The sequence below is a fragment of the Nesoenas mayeri genome (genome assembly GCF_963082525.1).
Source record: "Nesoenas mayeri genome assembly, chromosome: 2".
NCBI lineage: Eukaryota > Metazoa > Chordata > Aves > Columbiformes > Columbidae > Nesoenas > Nesoenas mayeri.
This window is the reverse complement of record NC_137543.1, coordinates 43952568-43971878: the sequence shown is the minus strand read 5'-3', so window position 1 is coordinate 43971878 and position 19311 is coordinate 43952568. Positions and strand designations below refer to the sequence as shown.

The 19311-nt window shown below is 33.3% G+C and overlaps 1 protein-coding gene across 1 annotated transcript in view; it reads left to right on the top strand.

Moving 5' to 3' along the window:
• Positions 1-19311, top strand: part of SNTG1 (syntrophin gamma 1) — a gene marked incomplete at both ends in the record, with an annotated part of 148441 nt that overhangs the window by 67325 nt on the left and 61805 nt on the right. Inside the window, one exon of the mRNA XM_080339988.1 lies at positions 17948-17986. Coding sequence (XP_080196114.1) covers positions 17948-17986 — 39 coding nt within the window. The remainder of the gene's footprint in view (positions 1-17947; positions 17987-19311) is intronic.

Sequence of the window (19311 nt, the reverse complement as noted above, 5' to 3'; positions counted from 1 at the left end):
CATACTGCTGCCATTTTTTTTCCGTATATGGTTGTCTTAAGGCACATAGAATAAATGAATAAATGTAGTCAGAGCTGCATCAAAATTACAAAAAAATCTCCTGTTTTTCCTCCCTTTTTTTTAACACAGGATGCTACCAGCCTGACCTTTAAAAATATGCCTGTTTCTATGTCACTGTTACCAAGTGTTACGTATGGCTTTATTTCTTATTTACTTACATTTTGGGCAATTCAATGCATGTCTTATTTCACTAACTTGTTGCCTATACCTTGTTGACTGAAGAGTTCTGGGATTTTCCATAAATATATCCTCTTGGGTGTACCAATTTAGTTTCAAAGAGAAGTCTTGCCAGCCTGTATCACTGTTGCTCCAGTGTGTTTCATCTGCACTTTTATACTGTACCTGAGTTTAAAGGACAATGTCTACCATGTGACAGGTCAAGAAAACAATGCAAGAAAAGAATATTTCTTCAATAATTATTTCTTCCAGAATATTTCTTCCAGAATGTCACCTTATCTGGGAAACTCATAGCAAGAAACTTCTGTCTCCATAGTTGGAACATTTGTTATGACTCATTCTGATTATGGTGACAGCAGTCATCATTAAGACTTGCAGTCTTGCAGTCTTGATTTGGAATATACATTGTAGACTTAAATTAGTCATGATAGCTTTTCAAATGAAATAAAATTGCCTTTCTGTACAAATTTTTCCTATGTGTTAAATCTATTAATGCTATTAATGCTTTCCAGTTTTGCTGTACATAGTATCTCAAGTCTTGTAGCACTCAATAATATCTAATAAAAATATTACCAGCTGTTTTACCATAGATTACCATTATACAGCTCTAAAATAAAATTTAAGAGCAACAATGTCCTTAGAGACAATAAAATCAAAAGCCCTGCTTTTTAAGTGTTCTTCAAACAGAAGTACCACAATTTACCTGTTAAATGTAAGCCTTAAAAAAGAAAGCAACATTATCATAAAGGGAATGTTTGTTTCATTTTTATATATGATGCTGTCACACGGAAAAAAATCCCTGCACTGCATGTGATACATCCAATTTTGTATGGAATCAAATTAAATGGTAGCCTTGCACTTCTAAGTAAAAGGAGAATGTCAGAATATTCAATACATTTTTTTAATCTATGTAGGTTTTACATTAAGCTCTGAGACTCATTATTTTCTGGTGAAAGGTAGCAAGGAACTTCTGATAAAGAAAATAAATAAATAAATAAATAAATAAATGTTGAAAAAATCTCTTTGGTGACTTAAAGTGGCAAAAGTGGCAAAGAAATGATGACAAAAATAAAATAGGAACAGTCTGACTGGAAACACAGGTAAACCACTTGGGTTTTAGCAGAGGTAGCACATGGATAAAGAACCTACTCATTATAGGTTGCCCTTTCCTGCCAAAATGCCAAGCTGCCCTTTCAGTAGCAGTTGGAGTCTTTCAGCTACTTTAACCTAGTTTTTGTTTACAGTAAACTCTTCAATATTACACAATTCATTTATTTTAAGCAAGAGTGTGTTGAAAGGGGCTGTTGAATCATAAAACAGTAACTGGGAACTGGGAGGCTAGGCAATAACCTTTATTTTTGTATCTCTCCCATTTGCTGTCTTAAAAAAAATACATATATATATAATTATTTGTATTTTAAAGCAAGGTTAGCTTGTTTTCACATCCTACTTTTCCTCTTGATCACTTTAAAAATAAACAGTAGTTACAACAAGTTTTGCCTTTCTTCCACATCCAATTAAAAAAAAAAAAGAAAGAAAGAAAGAAAAAGAAAAATAAAAAAATAAAAAGAAATTAAATTCAAATGCACTCAAAAAGCGACAAAACACCTCATTATTAGTAGATTAGTGTGTTGAAGGCACTTTCTCCATTTGGTTCTCTTGCTTCATAAAATGCCATGGACATCCAGAGCTTTCAGGTAGCTCACAGCTTGTATTCGCCTGAGGAAGAGAATGGAGTTGGGAGAAAGAGGCAGAGAGCTGGGAGAAAAGACAGGAATTCCAGGACAGTTTCAAGTGGCTGGGGCAAACAAGCTCGACTGATGGGGAAACAGGCAAAGCCACTAGGCAGAATGTGCTGCAGAGGAAATGAGTCCCAAATCCTTTGGAATTGCCATTTTTCTGCTAATAAAATGTATTATGAAACTCTGTGACAAATTTATAATCTCCTAAAAAATACTTTGCATAGTTAAGTAGCACACATCTGTGAGGGAAGTCTGAAAAGTCTGAAATTATAGCTATGCTGATCACCTGTGTAAGCATCAACATGACTGCTGGATTGTCTTGTTTGTTTGTTTGTTTGTTTGTTGCAGAAAAGGAGGTCATTACATACAAAACTTATTTCAAAGGCTATTATTGAGGTCATGAAGTCAAGCTTGAAAAACTGAGAATGAAGCATCTTGCTTCATTCTTATTTCCCAATGCATGATACTCCATGACTTACTGCAGTGAAGAATTACCAGTTTCCTTTAGGGATTTTTACCTTTTTGAACCATTCATTATGATATTATGACCCTATAAGAGGTTTCTGCCTTTTTGTTTTGTTTTGTTTTGTTTTTTAATATTTTCATATTTTTTTAACAGTTTCAAAGGCCGAAAAGTTTTTTTCCTAATTGTACCTAACAGGAAAAGGAAAGTAAACAGTGAAAGGAAGGTAAAAAATTCTTTACAGCATTCATGGAATGAGATGAGATTACTTTGATTTTAGATAATTGTAACTTAGAAAATGACATAAAGCACAGCTTCCATTTACTTCTTTGCAATTGCCTGATTTTCCACCTTTTCAGATAGAGTTTCAGGTTAGGAATCCCATAAAAGCTATTGTTCATGAATGAAAATATTTCGTTTACATAGTTTTCTTGAATTAATTTTTGAACTTGCTGGCAGAGTGGATAAAAATAGTTTTGTTGGGGAATGGAGCTGCCTTAAGCATGAGGGGCTTTTTGGTTTTTCTGGATTTGTCCTGACTCTTGAATACAAATAACTTTGAACTTTGCTAATATGTGAAACAGAGGTCCCAAAGATGCAGTGTTCTTTCTAGAATCCTGAATTTCATTAGGGTTATTTCACCCTGGGGAAAGAACAGTATGAGATCATAGAATTAAACCACAGCATTAAGACTAAGGGAGAGAAAAAAAAAAAGAAGTAAACTGCTTTAATGTCACATGTGTGTGCATATATATATGTCCATATGCATACAAATATGTACACAGAGAATGAGATTTAATACATGCTGAGTTTTAAGAAGGAAATATATATTACATCTGCTAAAAAATAAAAAACCAATCTTTTGTTGCTTCATTTCTTTCTGAAATCAAATCTGCAGTCCTTTGCTATGCGGAATAATGTCTCAGAAGGTATTAATCACATATATTTGATATTAAAATGACAGTATTTTATATTTGATGGCAGTAATCAACTCTTTATTCTCTAATTTTGCTTTTTTTCTGAGCCAATTATCAGGTATGCCTGGGTAGTCTGTCTAGAGAGAACTTTATGTCTACAGTGTAGATACTGGGTTCCTAAATTAGATTTTGAAGAGAGATCTCCGATGATAGGAAAGGTAGTCACTAATTTTTAGGTATAGAGAATGAGAAAATCATAAAACACTTCTGGAAAAGAGGCAACTGGGTAGTTCAAGAATGACTGTTCATCTCACCTGTGGCTGCTTAATGGTTCAGTATCATAAAATGTAATATAAAATGCAACTGAGGAAGAACTTGATGCATGTTAATCCTTATACTTGCAATTATATTAGCAGAAATATGATGTAAAGTCAATTTGATACACAATTTAGCTCTTTAATGTGATAAATTCCATGAAGCTACTTTTCAAATATCATTAAGACAAACTTTGTTGCAATTTTAAATTACTGATAGATATTCTAGTACTCTTCCAGTGTTATGCATTTAAACCACATAGAAGACAGGTAAAATGTATTTTTGAGGCTCATTGTGTCAATAATACACTGACCATTTAAATAACAGAATAAAGTGACTTTTCTTTAGATCAAATTGTTCAGAGGTAGATTTGAATTTGTGCAACTAATTATCTAGAGGTGATTTATTTGCATGTTTCATAGGTCTCTTGTTTGTACAGAAAAGGAGTCATAATAAAAAAGCAGAGTAAAATAATACATGTCCAGATTCCATAAATGTTTATAAGTCTGTCAGTGAATGATCATGCAAACTGATGACACTTTTCTCTAGGGAAGAATCTGTTACCTGCCTAGGAGAAAATATTGTTTTCTTTGTGTTTATTTCCTTAGGTAATTTTGTAAGGAAATAACAAGGATAAAAAACTTCCTATGGCCTGTCAGCATACTGCAGCTTCTCACATAATTCAGCTGATTTAACATTGTCAGAGGAGTTTTAGCAGTTCTCCTCTGGGATCTGATTTCCAAGGAACCAGACTTCTTTACCAAACTACTTTAAAAAGAAACAAACCCAAAAACAACAACAAAACCCCAAAACAAACAAACAAACAAACCCCAAAACATTAATTAAATCTAGCTAAATTAAGTAATCTCAGAAATGTTAGGTGTTCGTCCCTGAGAAGGCAAGATCATCTCTACTCAAACTCCCTACATAGTCAGTGGATAGAAGAAAATGTCTTTAAGACTTGGAGAAAGTGAATCGGTCCTTCTAACTTAGGCACTTCTATCCTATTAACTGTATAAAGAATGCAGACATCTCCAGAGGGTGATTCAGTCTTCTTGAATTAAACACCTACTTCTTGCACTTCTAATAGGAAATGGCAAGAAGATACTTTAACATAATAGCCTACAGGTTGGAAGAGTCACCCTGACATGAGAAACAGGAGCTCTTGGTGCTCTTCAGCCTGCAGGCCTGGTACCATCTGCTACAGCTCTGGCCAGAGGATGTCCAGAGACAGAGCAGGTCTGAGGCTCTGCTCCCCATCCAGAGACTCTTTTCTTTGCCATCCATTGAGTCATATGAAAAATGCATACCAATGTCATTTAGCAGGAGACAGGGCTTTCATGCAGGCTTTCATCCAGTATGAGTATTACTGAAGTGCAGCAGATACAGGCTTATTTCATTCATCCTGAGTACTGTATGTCCCATCTGATGAGTGGATACTCTTGGTGTTACCTGCTGTGACCCAACTGGACATAGACATTTCACTTCCTATACAACATCACAGCTTTTATTTTTGCAGATTTTTTAACCCAGATTTTTTAACTCTGTTTGCTAATCTCACGAACGATGTGATCCCCCAAAACAGTTGCTTTAACACAACTGAAAGTCTGGGAACATAGGGTAGATACACAGGCAAGAAGAGAGAAATCAGCACAAACTTCTGCAGCCAGGTTTGCCATGAAAGAGAAAGATCAGCAAAAACAGGCCTCATATTGTTGTCTTCAAGTGAGCAACTGGGGATTTTCCATATTTATGAATGTTGTAGTCAGATAAGCCTTCTTTACCCTTCTTTTCCCTTATTTTGTCTTTGTGGGTCTTCTTTTGCAATCAAAATAACTAAAACCTAAAACATTTAAAAACTAATAAGAATATCTCTCAGGTTTTGAGATCAAACTGACGCCCATGCTTTTTGCTTTCACATAATAGGAGGTGTTCTTCACCATTTTTGAGTGCTGAGGTTTCTTATTTTCTGGCATAATTCTTACTGCAAAACTAGCCCACAATGTTTTGGGGATGCCAGGTTCGTGCAATTTTTTTGTTGTTATTATTGTCTTTATGAGCAATGGGCTCAATCATTGCCAAATAAAGAGTGTAAATGAAAATAGTTTTTTTCTTTTCCTGTTTGCCTTCCCATTCATTGTGACTGCTGCTTTCCCTTCCCAGATGCAGATTGGAGAGAAAATAATATCCTTTTTATTGTGTGGGGAAAATACAAGTTTTACTGGACATTTCTAGATAGGTATTTGCTTAATATTTCTTCACTGGAATACCAGCCTATGGCTGCTGTGTGGGTTTAGAACTACTACTAGTGTCCATTGTATTGTTTTTCTATTCAGAAAGAAGAAAATATTAATTTTCTCATCTGTAGAACTTACATTTTTAGGAAAATTTTGGATTTTATTGGAAAAATGTCCACTAAATTGTGAATATCATTTCAATTAAGATCGTTAATGAAGAAAGGTACCACCAAGAAAACCACCTGATATTCAGACACCTGTTTTACTGTTTCAGATTCTCTTTTTCTGTACTTATGTTATTAGCCACTTCCATGAAGTATTGTGAGATGTCGCAAAAATTTTTCTCCTTCTGAGTTTTCCTGAAATACTCTAAATGGCTGCAAAGAAACTCTTGAGGTTTATTATTGTAAGACAAGTCATAGAAATGTAAATGCAACTAAGAACCAAATCTTGAAGGACAGCTTTATAATTAAATATTACATATGTGAGCAATTACTACATAGATGTTCAACATAGATGCTTTCAACAGTGAGCAGTGTCACTCAACTCCACATATTTTTATGTGATGCACTTGTTAGAGGAAGTGAATACATTATTTTTACCATTTGTTTTGTTCTTCGCCAGGCAGAAACGCACAAGCTACTCGTAACTCATAAGCATCCACGGCATGTGCATCCTGTTTAAATGTTTGCTTGATTTTGTAACAGTATTTTTGTAACAATATTTTTGTAACAATAGTCAGTAATTTTAAATGGATTTTTTTTTTTTTTTTTTTTTTTTTCCAACATAAATAGGATGTTTCACAAGAAGAAATATGTCCCTAGGCTGGTATAACCCCTATGGAGTTGTGGAGCTGAATTTTCTTTTTCAGTTCCTCTTTAAATAATTGCTAAAGTATAGTATGTATGTATGTATGTTTGACATCAGAATTATTTTCTTTTGCACCAGATTAATATAAGTGGATCTTGATATTACTGTATAAACATAATCTATAAATTTTAAAATGCTATAGCAAAAAAAAAAAAGTAAAATACTGTTTTAAACAGATTATTTTTGAAGTTATTTGCCTAACAAATAGTATACATTTTCTGACAATTTAGCAAAGTATGCTTTCAACTTAATTAAGCTAGCTACTTTTTCTGCAGTGGTATGGAGTGATATGGCACATTCATTTAGCAAACAGTAACTGTAAATGGCATTTTCATCTCAAAATCTGATGAACAGAAGTCAGGAAAATATAGTACACAATTTTAATTAAAAAAATAATAGTCTCTAGGTCTGGATAGCAACTAGAACTCTCTGAGGCTTGCAGATGGTTCTACCAGGAAATTAAGTTCCTATTTACATAGCTGAATAGGTGGCAGCCAAACCTAGCTTAAAGCAGTTACAACTATCTGATCTCTATTTAGTCTTCTAATCCAAACCATACTTCCCAATACCTTTCTCAGTTCATAGAACAAATCACAGCTTATGTATTTTATGCCTACATTTATTTTTTTTTGAAACCCTAAAGACAGACTCACAGAAACTTCCTACTTACTGCTGTTTTAATGCCATTAATTCTTTATAATGTAGTGACTTAGAAGGCAATTTGCATCTTGACCAAGTCATCAGCAAATAAAAAATAATTGTCTTGTCTCATTACTGGTTTGTGTAGCTGCACTTGCTGTGTTTTTTAATTTTCAGCTTAAAAAAAATAATCTTACATTTTTACATTTTGCATTTTGCACTTCTATCCCAAGCACTGACAAGACAAGCTAATACTGATAATGGGATTATTTTCAACACTGCCACTCTTTTATCAGTCTGTCATCAGGTTCTTAGAAGGTTATCTCAGTAGTATTTCCTGTAGTGCCCAGTGAGGTTCGTCAATACAGTGTTACTGTTACTAAAGAACTTGTTTACCATTTTCATGTATGAATTCTTGTATAATCAAAAATCAATAGATAGCTGTATGTTCTGTAATATGTGTACTCTACTAACCCACTGGAAAGAAAAAAAAGTGCAAGAAGAGACATGACTAAATTATAAACTCTTCATTAACCTAAAACAGGGAAAAGAAATAGCAGAGTAGAATTTCTTACTAAGTATTCCATGATTATGTAGAACCAGAAAGTTGGTAGGACTAGATGAGATTTCCTCAGCTGGGAAGCAGTAAGGATAAAAAAAAAAAAAAGTAGTTTTGACATACACCAGTGATAACAGAGAGGCCAAGGAAAGGGTCATTTCACTACATATTGGAAAGAAAATTGTTGGTAAATAATGACAGGAAAGTCAAAGTATTGAATGTTCTTTTGGATCAGAATTTACTGAAAATGTTGTTTGTAAACATATCATTGTCACCATTCATAAGTCAGAATCTTGAATAGTGTCCGAATACATCAGAGACCAGGCAGGAGTTATTAATTAATGAGAAGAGGTTTAAATATACATTTTCTTTATAATGCCAACAATGTGCTAATTACATTATCCATAAGCTACAAAAGATTGGACTTCCGTTCTAAATCCATTTGCTGAGTACAGAAATTTTCTAGATAAAATAAATAACAATAAAGTAGAAATGATAAATTTTGTGTGGCTTAGAACACCCAATGAATACAGTTTCAGGGTAAAAACTGTCTTAATTTAGTTATGACGTCATTTCATTACTATTTTTCTTCAGTCATGACCAGCTCAAAAAGAAATATTTAGAAATATTTTGCAAATTGTACTGCATGTCTTAGTACCCACAGAATTACTGCTAAGAACAATTAGTACTTGTAGTGAAAGTGTAATTCTATATTTGGTATAGGAATTACTGCCTTTATTCATCTTTGGGTGTTTTTTTTTTGTCTTGGGCTTTGAGCTTATGCTCTCACAACAGCCTATACTTTATGAATAGGCATGATATTATCCAGATATTTAATTGCTTTGTTCAGTTCTAAATTCTCCAATTAACACACCATTTTGATATATCTTACTGTTTTAAATGTTATTTAATAATGTTAAGTTTATACATCTAATTCCCACATTGTGACAATATACAACAATGTAACCACATACAATTTTACTCATTATACATCATCTGTTTTTCGTTACAGCTTGACATAGTGCATTTCACTTGTGAATTATAGCTTTTGTGTTCTTCTATTCATGCTACTGTCTTCGTGGTTCATTATACCTCTGCGGAATATTTTGTTTCCTGATTTTTCTTTTAACTATAGTGCTCTAGTAATTTTCTGACCATGCTTTTTTCTTTCAGGAAAGATAATGTCTGTGACTGAAAACTTAAACTTCACTAGAGTAACTGAAGAAGGTGTTGTAGAAAAAGTAATAACTTGCCTAATGAATTAAAATAATTTAAGTGTTGTAAGGATGATTTTTTTTAATATATTTTTTATTGTTGAAACGTAATACCTTGATATCTTAAAAAGATGAAATGCTATTATTTGCATTTATTAACTGATGACACCATGTTTTCCTTTAGACTACAAGAACTATTGATATAGGAAAAATCTATACTTTTGACTACGCATCTTTTATACTGCTGAAATGCAATTAGGTAGTGAGTTGCTGTTCTGAAATTTATTGACACACTTCCATGACATCATTTTCAAAGATGTAACGCAGTGTAACGCAGTGAAATTCAATAAAAGTTCATAGTTTTCTCATAGGCAAGCCTGAATGCACATTAAAGTAAAAGTCCTTTTAGTATCCTCAGTGTTTGTCTTAGTCATTCTTAACGTGAAGAAATTGGTATTTCTGTTGATTCTTAGTTATTCAAAACTCTTCCTGTTAAGGATTACAAAGTCATATCCACGGCAAGAAAAATAAACCGTGTCTTGCTACTATGTCAATTTGACATTATTGTTGTCAAAACTGATATAGTACTCCAGTATACTTCAGTATTCGACACACTTCTTAAAAAAAAACAAAAACAAAAACAAAAACAAACAAAAAAAACCCCTCAGCTTGAAAATTAATTACTTCCTGAAAAAAATTATACTCCTACCCTTTTTGACACTTTGACATGTTCTTCCCCTTGTCCTGCCATTCAGCCATGGTCCCACAGACACACAGCTCTTTACACTTGTATATGGCCATATTGCTCAGTATTTGATCAGTATTTGATCATTTGGTCCTTTTCAGAAATACCAGAAGGTACTTGAGAAAATCCATATTTGTGGGGACTTCTGCTTAGTATTTTATAATGAATTCTTAGTTATGAGGTGAATTGAAGTAAAAGGAGTGGCATTCCCTAGAAGAGAACTAAATTCAAGACTTTTAAAGCTAATAGTTCAGCAGCTTGTTAAGAGAAAGTACCTTAAAGAGGGTCTGATCTTTTGCAGAAGTGTTACTGCAAAATAATTTCTCATTGGAAACCAACTCAGATTATAACTGAATACAGCACTAGAATGAGTCTCTGACTAATCTGAATGCAAAGTACAGGAGGGACTAGAAGTATTTTATAAAATGCTAGGACATGATCTTTAAATATAAAAGTACTACAAAGACATTTTTTACTGTTTCAAGTGAAATTTAAAATAATTAGTTGTACAGATGAATCGTGATCTTTCAACAGAAACAAGTACTGAAAAAAAGGTTTTTATAGGTACCTCACAATGACATATGATTTTTTTTTTTTAATCAAATTTAACAATTGTTTTAATGCCTTGTTCAATATAATGTGAACTTGATGTCTCAACAGCTATTTCATATTATGTCAACCAAATCATTTAAGCAATGTAATACTAGGTGATTTTTTTAGCTTTTTCACAAGCAGTTTGTTATCTGGTGCTGTCAGCCAAATCGTCTCATAAATATTGCTCTTCTTCCTGAGACCTCCAAGAGAATAAAAGTGTGCAATTCTTTCGGACAAAGTGAAATGTAACACAATACAACAAAGAGTAGGTGTTCCTGTAATTTTCTTTTTATTCCACTCAAACTAAAGTAAACAACCATGGGTTGGTAGTGGGATAGTGGAAGATGTAATAACCTGTAAAGATGACATAAAGCCTCTTTAGCTTCATTGCCTCAGGTAAATATATTTGTCTATGCCACTGGCAACTGCGCAATTTATTGAACTTTACCCGCAGCAATTAATTTAGACCAATATGTTACAGTTTAAGTATTAAACGTGTTTTAAAAATCACTAGCTACATTTCTACAGGGCATTAGGTTCTGTTAAGAGTGTTGTCTCATGTGTTATATATAATTGTGTAAAATTCCCTATTTATTCTGCCAGTTTACTACCCACTTTGTCTTATTGAATGCCAGAGTGTGAACTACAAATGTTGTTATCTCTACCAAAGTGAGGAGTCCTGAATTAATGCAAACCTTGGCAAACTGTGAACTCTTCATGAGCAAGGTCGGAACCCTCTGCTGATAGACTGAGAGTAGGAACGAAATAGATTAAGCTTCAGTCTTCAACAAACTGCCTCTTGTTCTGTTTCAGCCAAGGCAGAGTGAAAAGATCAGGTTGGCATGAGGGACCTAAAAGGCAAGGAGCCATGTGACTGAGTAAATAAGCAACTCAAAAGCTGTAAATAGGGCTTTCAGGGGGAAGAAAAATGAGGAAAGAAATGTGGTTCAACAAGTCAACTATATACAGAGCAAACTGACGATAATATAAATTCAGTTATAAGGTATTTTTCTTCCAGCACATGCTAATGTTGCAAGTGGAAACTTTAGATGGGAACCAAAATTAATAGATGTCTCAGTCTAAATGTTCAACTGAATTTATAGGAGTTACAATTTGCAGTTCTCATCCCAAAGAAGGGTGTGGAAGGAGAAGGATGCCTCAGTTGGAGCATATCTGCTAGAGAAATCTCTGAAGAAGTAGGTAGAGAAATTACATGAGAAAGCTGTTAAACTGAGTGAAATCTGGAATCAGAGGGTGTGGATGATTGGCAACAAGCTAGGAAGATCCACAATAGCACCTACGGTGAATGAGGAAGACCTCACAAGAGGTTTCTGTTCACAGGTCTTCTTCATAGGGAAATGATCCCTTCTCAAGCAGTGATGCATTGTTTCAAGTGTAATGACAGAGTGGAGAAAAAATTAAATTAAAACCTAGCAGGCTGCAAAAGTTGAGAGATTAATGGTCACTCCTCCCATGAGGAAGAGCTATATTGGTCATGAGTGAGTCACTCCTGTGTGTGATGAAAAATTTGGTCTAGTGACTGGACCTAACATTGTGAGAAGCCTTCTGTTTCTCAGGAGCTTAAAACTGAAGGATGCTTCCAAAGCTACCTGGCAAAATGACAATTAATTGGGACTGCTCACTCATGCAGGCATGACCGATTTCACTGTGATTCTAAGCAGATCGAAAGTGACTATGAGACTCTTGGAGTAAGTCTGAGGGGGTCAGAGCTGTTGTAATGTGTTGGTCATTCCTCTGGGACATGCAGGAAAAATGTGTCCTACACTGTTCCTATGGAGAAGGAGCATCAACAAAGAGGGCTTTTGCTTCTTTGACAATAGCATGAACTTACAAGGAAATATAGGGTGAAATGTAACTGCTTACCCTGAAGAAAAGAATAATATTTAAACTTTACAAAAGCTACACAAAGAGCAAGCAGTCTCTTTGTTTCTGTGAGAGATTACATGATAAGTAATGGGCTTAAACTGCAGCCAGAAAGAGTCTGTTTTGACATAAGGAAAACTTCCAATGCTAAGCAGAGCTGTACTTGCTGATAGATTGACTCATTGAGAGTGCCATCATGGCAGGACTGTACAAATGGGCTGGATAGACAGCTTTGATCTATTGAGTTACTTTTCAGTCATGAGTTTCTATTATTTTCTATTATCATAGAATGAATGTATTCATATCAGTACTTGCAACTGCACCCAGAAAAACTAGAATAAGACAAACGATGCCTACTGTTAGACTAAAGTTTTTCCTCCATTTCTTTGGTATTCTGTGAAAACTTCTGGAAGTCAATACTATATACTGGATATTAGATTGTCTGAATGTTATGTTGCAATGAAATTGTAAGTGAAAAGTAAAATAGAAATTGGACTTATTTACATTATTTAATTTCCTTGAGAAATCAGAAAGTCTGAAATATGATTTATTTTAAAACCGGAGGAGGTGTATAAATCAATTTTTAGCAATTCAGTAATCTGATTTCTGATGGAAGAATGACATGAGGTTGGTTGTTCTGCAGTAATAACTGGTGGACAGAGGCGCTAAGAGCCGTTAATCAACCAAACCAGATAATCAGCCATTTGATTGACTATTTGCATTTAGATAATTATTCCCTTTGAAACCCATTCTTATTGAATACCAATCTCATCAGATCAAGTGCTGTGTCACTCTAACACTAGATACATACAGCACATATTCATGTTTAGATTTGATTTTTCCTTCATGATTTTAGCTCCCTTATTAGCTGCTATGAATTACCAAAATTACGACAAATACTTCCCAAGTGACAAAAACACCCAGCCCTTTTTTCTATCTGCATATTGTCTTCTTTGTCATCATCCAAGTTTCATAACAAGCACAAGTATTGTATGAATGACATTAAATAAATTACATTCTTGTGTAATACATTTACCGTGGTAAACTATGTATCAGCTTTGAAAAGTATTATTCCACTCCAAGAAATATATGACTAAATCAAACACATTTCTTAATCATTTCTAGCACAACTTGTTTAATAAGCATATTTTCATCTTCCACAGTTAGTATATCCAAGCATTTCTCATGGGTGTTTGTACAGACAGATGTGTATTACTGACTTGATTTGTGAAGGAAGATGAACCAGGGTTTTCTTCACTCTGCTTTTCAAAATTTAGATATTTTCTTTGCCTTAACCTAGTTCTTTTGGAAAGTTCAGATATCTTGAAGCTCCAGGCTGTTGGTGTTTTGATCTACTAATGTGTTGAGAATTTAACTGCTTCTTTTGCGTTTTGGCATCTACTAAACCAGTCATCATGACCTAATACTCCTAACATCTTAAGAACTTCAGCTGTTATTTTGCTATATTCTCAGTCAAACTAAACTTAAGTATAATAACTCAGGCATGCTATTTTAGCTCATGTAGTAAAGTCTGGAAGTTTAGGATCCCACAATAAGTTAATTATAGTCTCTGGAAGCAAATTGTAGATTTCTAGTGCCAGCCATTATCTTCCAACTATTAAACTTGTTTCTCTGTTGTATCTTTCTTTTAGCAGTGAGAGTTTTGAAAGTTTTAAATTTATTTTATTTAATTTTTAACGTAAGTTCTAATCACTGTTGTGTATAGCAAGTATATAGCAACATATAAGTAAAGTATTACTGAGAAATAGGGTGGAATTAAAAAAAAAAACAAAATAACAAACTAACAAAAAAAACCCAACTTCCTTGAATGTTGAAAATTCAGTGAAAAATTCAGTGAAAATAAAAAAGTGTGTCTTCTGGGGGCCTCTGAGTACTTCTAGAGTCTAGTATTTCCAGCTATGGAAATATATATAAGGTTTATATTTGAAGTATTTTGAATGCAAGTGACTAATAATTAATAATTTTAAAAAATAATAGCTAGGGGAATCTGGAATAGTTATGTTTCAGATGGAAGTCCTTGATATCTTCAAAAGAAGACTGGGTTGATAGTTACCAGGTATACCACATCTTTACTCGAGAATCTATGTATTTTTTCTTAACAAGAAGTAAAATGGATTTAAATGCCTATGACATATTCAGATGGATTTCCACTGCAAACTGTTTTTCTTTGGTGGATAGTAAAATTGTTTTAAATTGCAAATGAAAGAGGTACTCAAGAGCAATCTATTTCCCTGTTTTGTGAGCAGATGTTTTACTGATGATTACCTACACCAGCTTTTTTACTCTAGTGTGATTGATACTGCAGTAATCATACTCCAATGAGAAACAACTTATGATATACACCACAATTATCCAATTGCATTTCATTATCTGAAGCAATGCTTCTTCTATCTCCTTCTGGGTCATTTTTTTCATATATATATTTCTTCAATTCTTATTGTTCACAGTCTTTCTTCAGTAGAGAGGCATGTTTCTCACTTTCAGATGGGACCATAACAGCTTTTTCAGGCACTGGCTTCCAATTGTTATCATTTCCTCTTTATTAATCTGCATGTTCCTGCTGGTATTTTGATTATGGAGATTCACTGTTGTGAAACTGTGTTGTTTGTAACACAAGTATCTTCTTTAAAGAGGCACAATAGCAATATTATCATTAAGAGAATATCCAAATTTAGGAACAAGTGTTGAATATTGCAGGTTTAAATGAGGTAATTCCTTTATTAAGTGAACCTTTTTTATTTTTTTAAAATAAAAGTAATTGGAGTCTTAGTGTTGGAACATCGTAGCTGTGTGAATGCTAGGTTTTGTGCTTTTGTCCTTAGGGCTCCCACTATATTTTCATGTAATATATAGAAATTTGGTATTTCTTTCTATTATACACCTGTTCCTTCTGTGCTGGTATTGTTCAATGCATCACTGAATCCATTTGAGTGAGAAAGCAAATGAAAGAATTTTGATGATGTTCAGGTTTGCGAACATAGTCATACATTGAAAATAACTCTCAATATGTAAATCTTTTATTTCCATACATTATTTCAAGACCTCTGTTAGGAATGATTTCTGTTCAAATGATTTGCTTTTTGGGGGAGCATTCCTGGATCTTACTAGACATCCTTTCTTGTCTTCAAAAGTATTTTTCAAATATCTGCATATATGGGTCCTCACCAAAGCATGCATACTCTCTGTATACTTTGTACAACTGGCTAATTCAAAGGCAATCAGTACAAGAATTTAAAAAGAAAATTGTGAAATTGTAGGACTGCTTTCCAGATGAGACCTCAAAACTATCTCAGGCCTTTCTTCCTCTACTTATACATAGGATTCAAAGGAAAACTTTTAGTTTCCAGATGTATTAAGAAGATCCATGAGAACTTGTGGTAATATTGAACCAGAACAAACATCTATCTAGTCCTGTGCCTGAAGATAGCTAAAGTTTTTTCGCTTTGTGTTCCCAACCAGCTGCTACTTTGGGACTTCTTCAGTCAGCTGACAAGGGACTTTTTGAATTATGCCTACTGTGCCTTAATTGCCTATACTCTTTAGAAGTATTTGATCTCTTTTTGTATTTTTTTTTCACTGATTTTTGAACATTAAATATTATAGAAGTAGATAGCTCTTGCTAGCTTCAATTTGGCTTTAGTAATGCTTCCTGTATCTTTGCCTTCAGAGCAGAATTTGTTTACTAGCTTCTTCTTTTGTCTCCCTTTGTGTCACTCCTGATTTTTTATTGCTCTGGAAAAATGCATCTTTCTAAAGAATGTTCACAGAGCGGCTGTCCTTTCTTTCTTAATGTAGCATCTGCCAGGGTGTTTTATTTTAAAATATTATGTTCATATATGTTTGCAGTGTATCATTCTGGTGTCCTCTGATTAAAACAAATTTTATTCATTTGAATCAGTTATACAATGTTCTGTGTTGTGATTGTGCTTAATAAATAATAGTATTACAGTGAGTTCAGTAACATTATGGAAGACTGAAGGAACAGTTCTCATTTAGATAATGGATCAAGTAACAGAAATTTTTTTTTTTCCTCTTTTCATTTGTGGAAAATGTTTAGATTTTTATTCTTAAGGACTGGTAGATCTGGATCATCTGTAGATTAAATTTTACCCAATGTATTTTGTAACATGCTAGGAAGAAGAGTGTTGGCTACTGTTTTTCTTTCTGTATTTTCAAGACAGTGTATTGCATAATCTCAAATATCAGTGACTTTTGCTGCTTAACTGTAGATTTTTTTTTTTTTTTAATGTAACATCCAATATTTATGCATGTGAGTTATAAATATTTAGGTTATTTCTAAAACTAATCACACTTAACAATTTTTAGTTTCAGGTAGAACTGAACACCTATAAAGCAGCTTGCAAACTATAGCATCATTAAAAATCACACCTTTCAAGAAATCATCATCATATTACCAGAAAGATAAACATGATTGGTTTTGTTCATCAAAGTAACAACATTGCAAAGTAGGAGCTTAGACTGTACTTGAAAAAATCAGATGGAAATTTGTGAATAAGAAAATGTTTGGAATGTGCATTTACATTTCCCAGGAACATTTTAAAGTACACCACTCCCCTAATGTAGTTTATTTCTGTTAAAAAAAAATCTCAGTATATGAAGTAAACAAACATGCTACTCATTTACCTATAGCTACAAAAACAATTGTGAAAAGTAAACATAAGAGAGTGAAAAATAAAATTCTAGGTGTTATGTATCATGAATGTACATGATAGTTTTTCTAGGTTTGCTCAAAAATTTTCAGGGCTTATGCTTAAGATAAAAAAAGAATATTTTTCTTCTTCTAATGTCAGGAATGGGTATGATCCACACTTAATTCTCCTTGTATTGTCAGAAAGCTGGCATTGTTTATTTAGATGGAGTCAGTCATCTATAGGAGTAAATACAAACACTTCCTGAATGAGGGATCTCAGACTGCTTTTCTCTTTACTTTTTACCTAGGGATATTAGTGAATGTTTTAAGACAATATCACTTGAACAATTATCAAAACTGATACTGCACACTTGATTTTGCACCTAGGATGCTATGGTAGAGTAAGGGATGTTTCAAAGGCTATTCCAGATCAATTTTCCAGGTTATTGTAGTCCAATTTTCCAACAGTCTCCAAGGAAAGGAATTTTATTATTAGTGGATGACAATAAGTTGGTCTGAATTACTTATATTGTTAAATTCTTTAAGTTATAGCTTCCAATCAGAAAGAAAACAAAAAACATGGAGTTGTAGATTTCAGAGAAAAAAAAAAAAAAATGCATGTATTCTCCTTTCCTGTATTCTGAACAGCAGAATAAACCACACAGTAGCCACAGAAATGTCCCATTATTCATGTGAGCTTGTCAAAGATTTGAATCCCTTTACTGCAGGTGATTTTCTCTTTTTTAATATAATTTTGAAGGGAAGTGTGACATATGTCTTTAAAATGTAATGTTTGATTTTTATTTTTTTTTTCTTCTAGTGGCTGAGTATTAATCTATTTCTTTATTCATTTTTATAGATTAAAAAAATCAACAGGAATTTTCCCGTAAACCAGCAGGTAAGAAAATTAATAATTGGAGTTGTTAATTTATAATTCTCATTGCAACTGTGTTTAATTTTGTAGTAGGTGTGCATTATTCTAGCTCAAGAATTCTTGGTAGATTTTCTTTAGAGAATGCCTTGCTGCCTTGAAATACATTTTAATTTTTTTCTAAAATCAAAGGTAACTGGAATTTTTGGTCAAAGTAAGATTATGCCTAATATTGTCAAATTAACTTAGATTTAATGTACATATATACACACAAAAAAGTTTTCTTCAGATTGCATCTTACTCATTTTATTATAAAAGGGCAAATGGGATTGTTATGCTTTACAGAATTAGTCAGTATTCATCAAAGTTCTTCTAAAATTGTAAAAATATGTGAATTGTTTTGTCCAAATGAAAGCATAGAAAACCTTGTCCAAGATTCTGGAGAAGGCCAGTAGCAAAATTTGGAACAAGTTGAATCATCTGACTGTCTTCATCTATTGGCAGTCCCATGTTACTGGAAGACATTTCAATGCCTTATAAAAAGGGAGCAACATTCCTTGAACAGAGATAGCTTCTTGCAAAATACATCATTAGCATAATTACTACTCTCCTCTAGAGCTGTGTATCAGGTGATTGGATCCATGAGACAAAGGGATAGAGCTGTGTGACTTGAGAAAGCTGTTCTTTCCACTCTTAAAAAAAAAAAACAAAACAAAACAAAAACAAACAAACAAAAACCAAACAAACAAACCTGCAGACAGCTCAAAGTTAAAGGCTAAAATTCTGAGGTTCTATTTGCTAGAGACCAAAGTAACAGCCATACCTTCCTTAAGGAATCAACATATATTTTAGAAAACTGTGTAAATAAAGTATGAATAAAAATATTCAGACTACACTGTAAAATAATCAAAGACTTATTTAGAATAAAGTCTGTTCCCATAATACAGTAATGCCATTAATTGTTCTGTGATATAGCACAACAACAGTTGAAAATGTGACCACTTTGTGGTGAGTTACTTATCATAAAGTACATCTAGTAAATTAAAACAGGTAGTTAAAGTATGCATCTGTCATACATTAAAACCATTATCTATAATATGGATTTCTTTTAAATAAATTTGTAATACGGGAAACAGATAAATCCGATTCATCAGAAAGAACAAATTACTTCCTTGTGGTAGATAAATTTTTATAGGACTGAACTGTAAACTTTACTTCAAGAGGACAGATTTAAGGAATAAAAGTGCTTTCACCTCCCTTATGCCACATCTTCATCCAGTCAACATATTTCTCACTTCCCTGTCTCTGGTCCAACTTTATTCATACAGAATTATTGATATGGAATTGTGCTA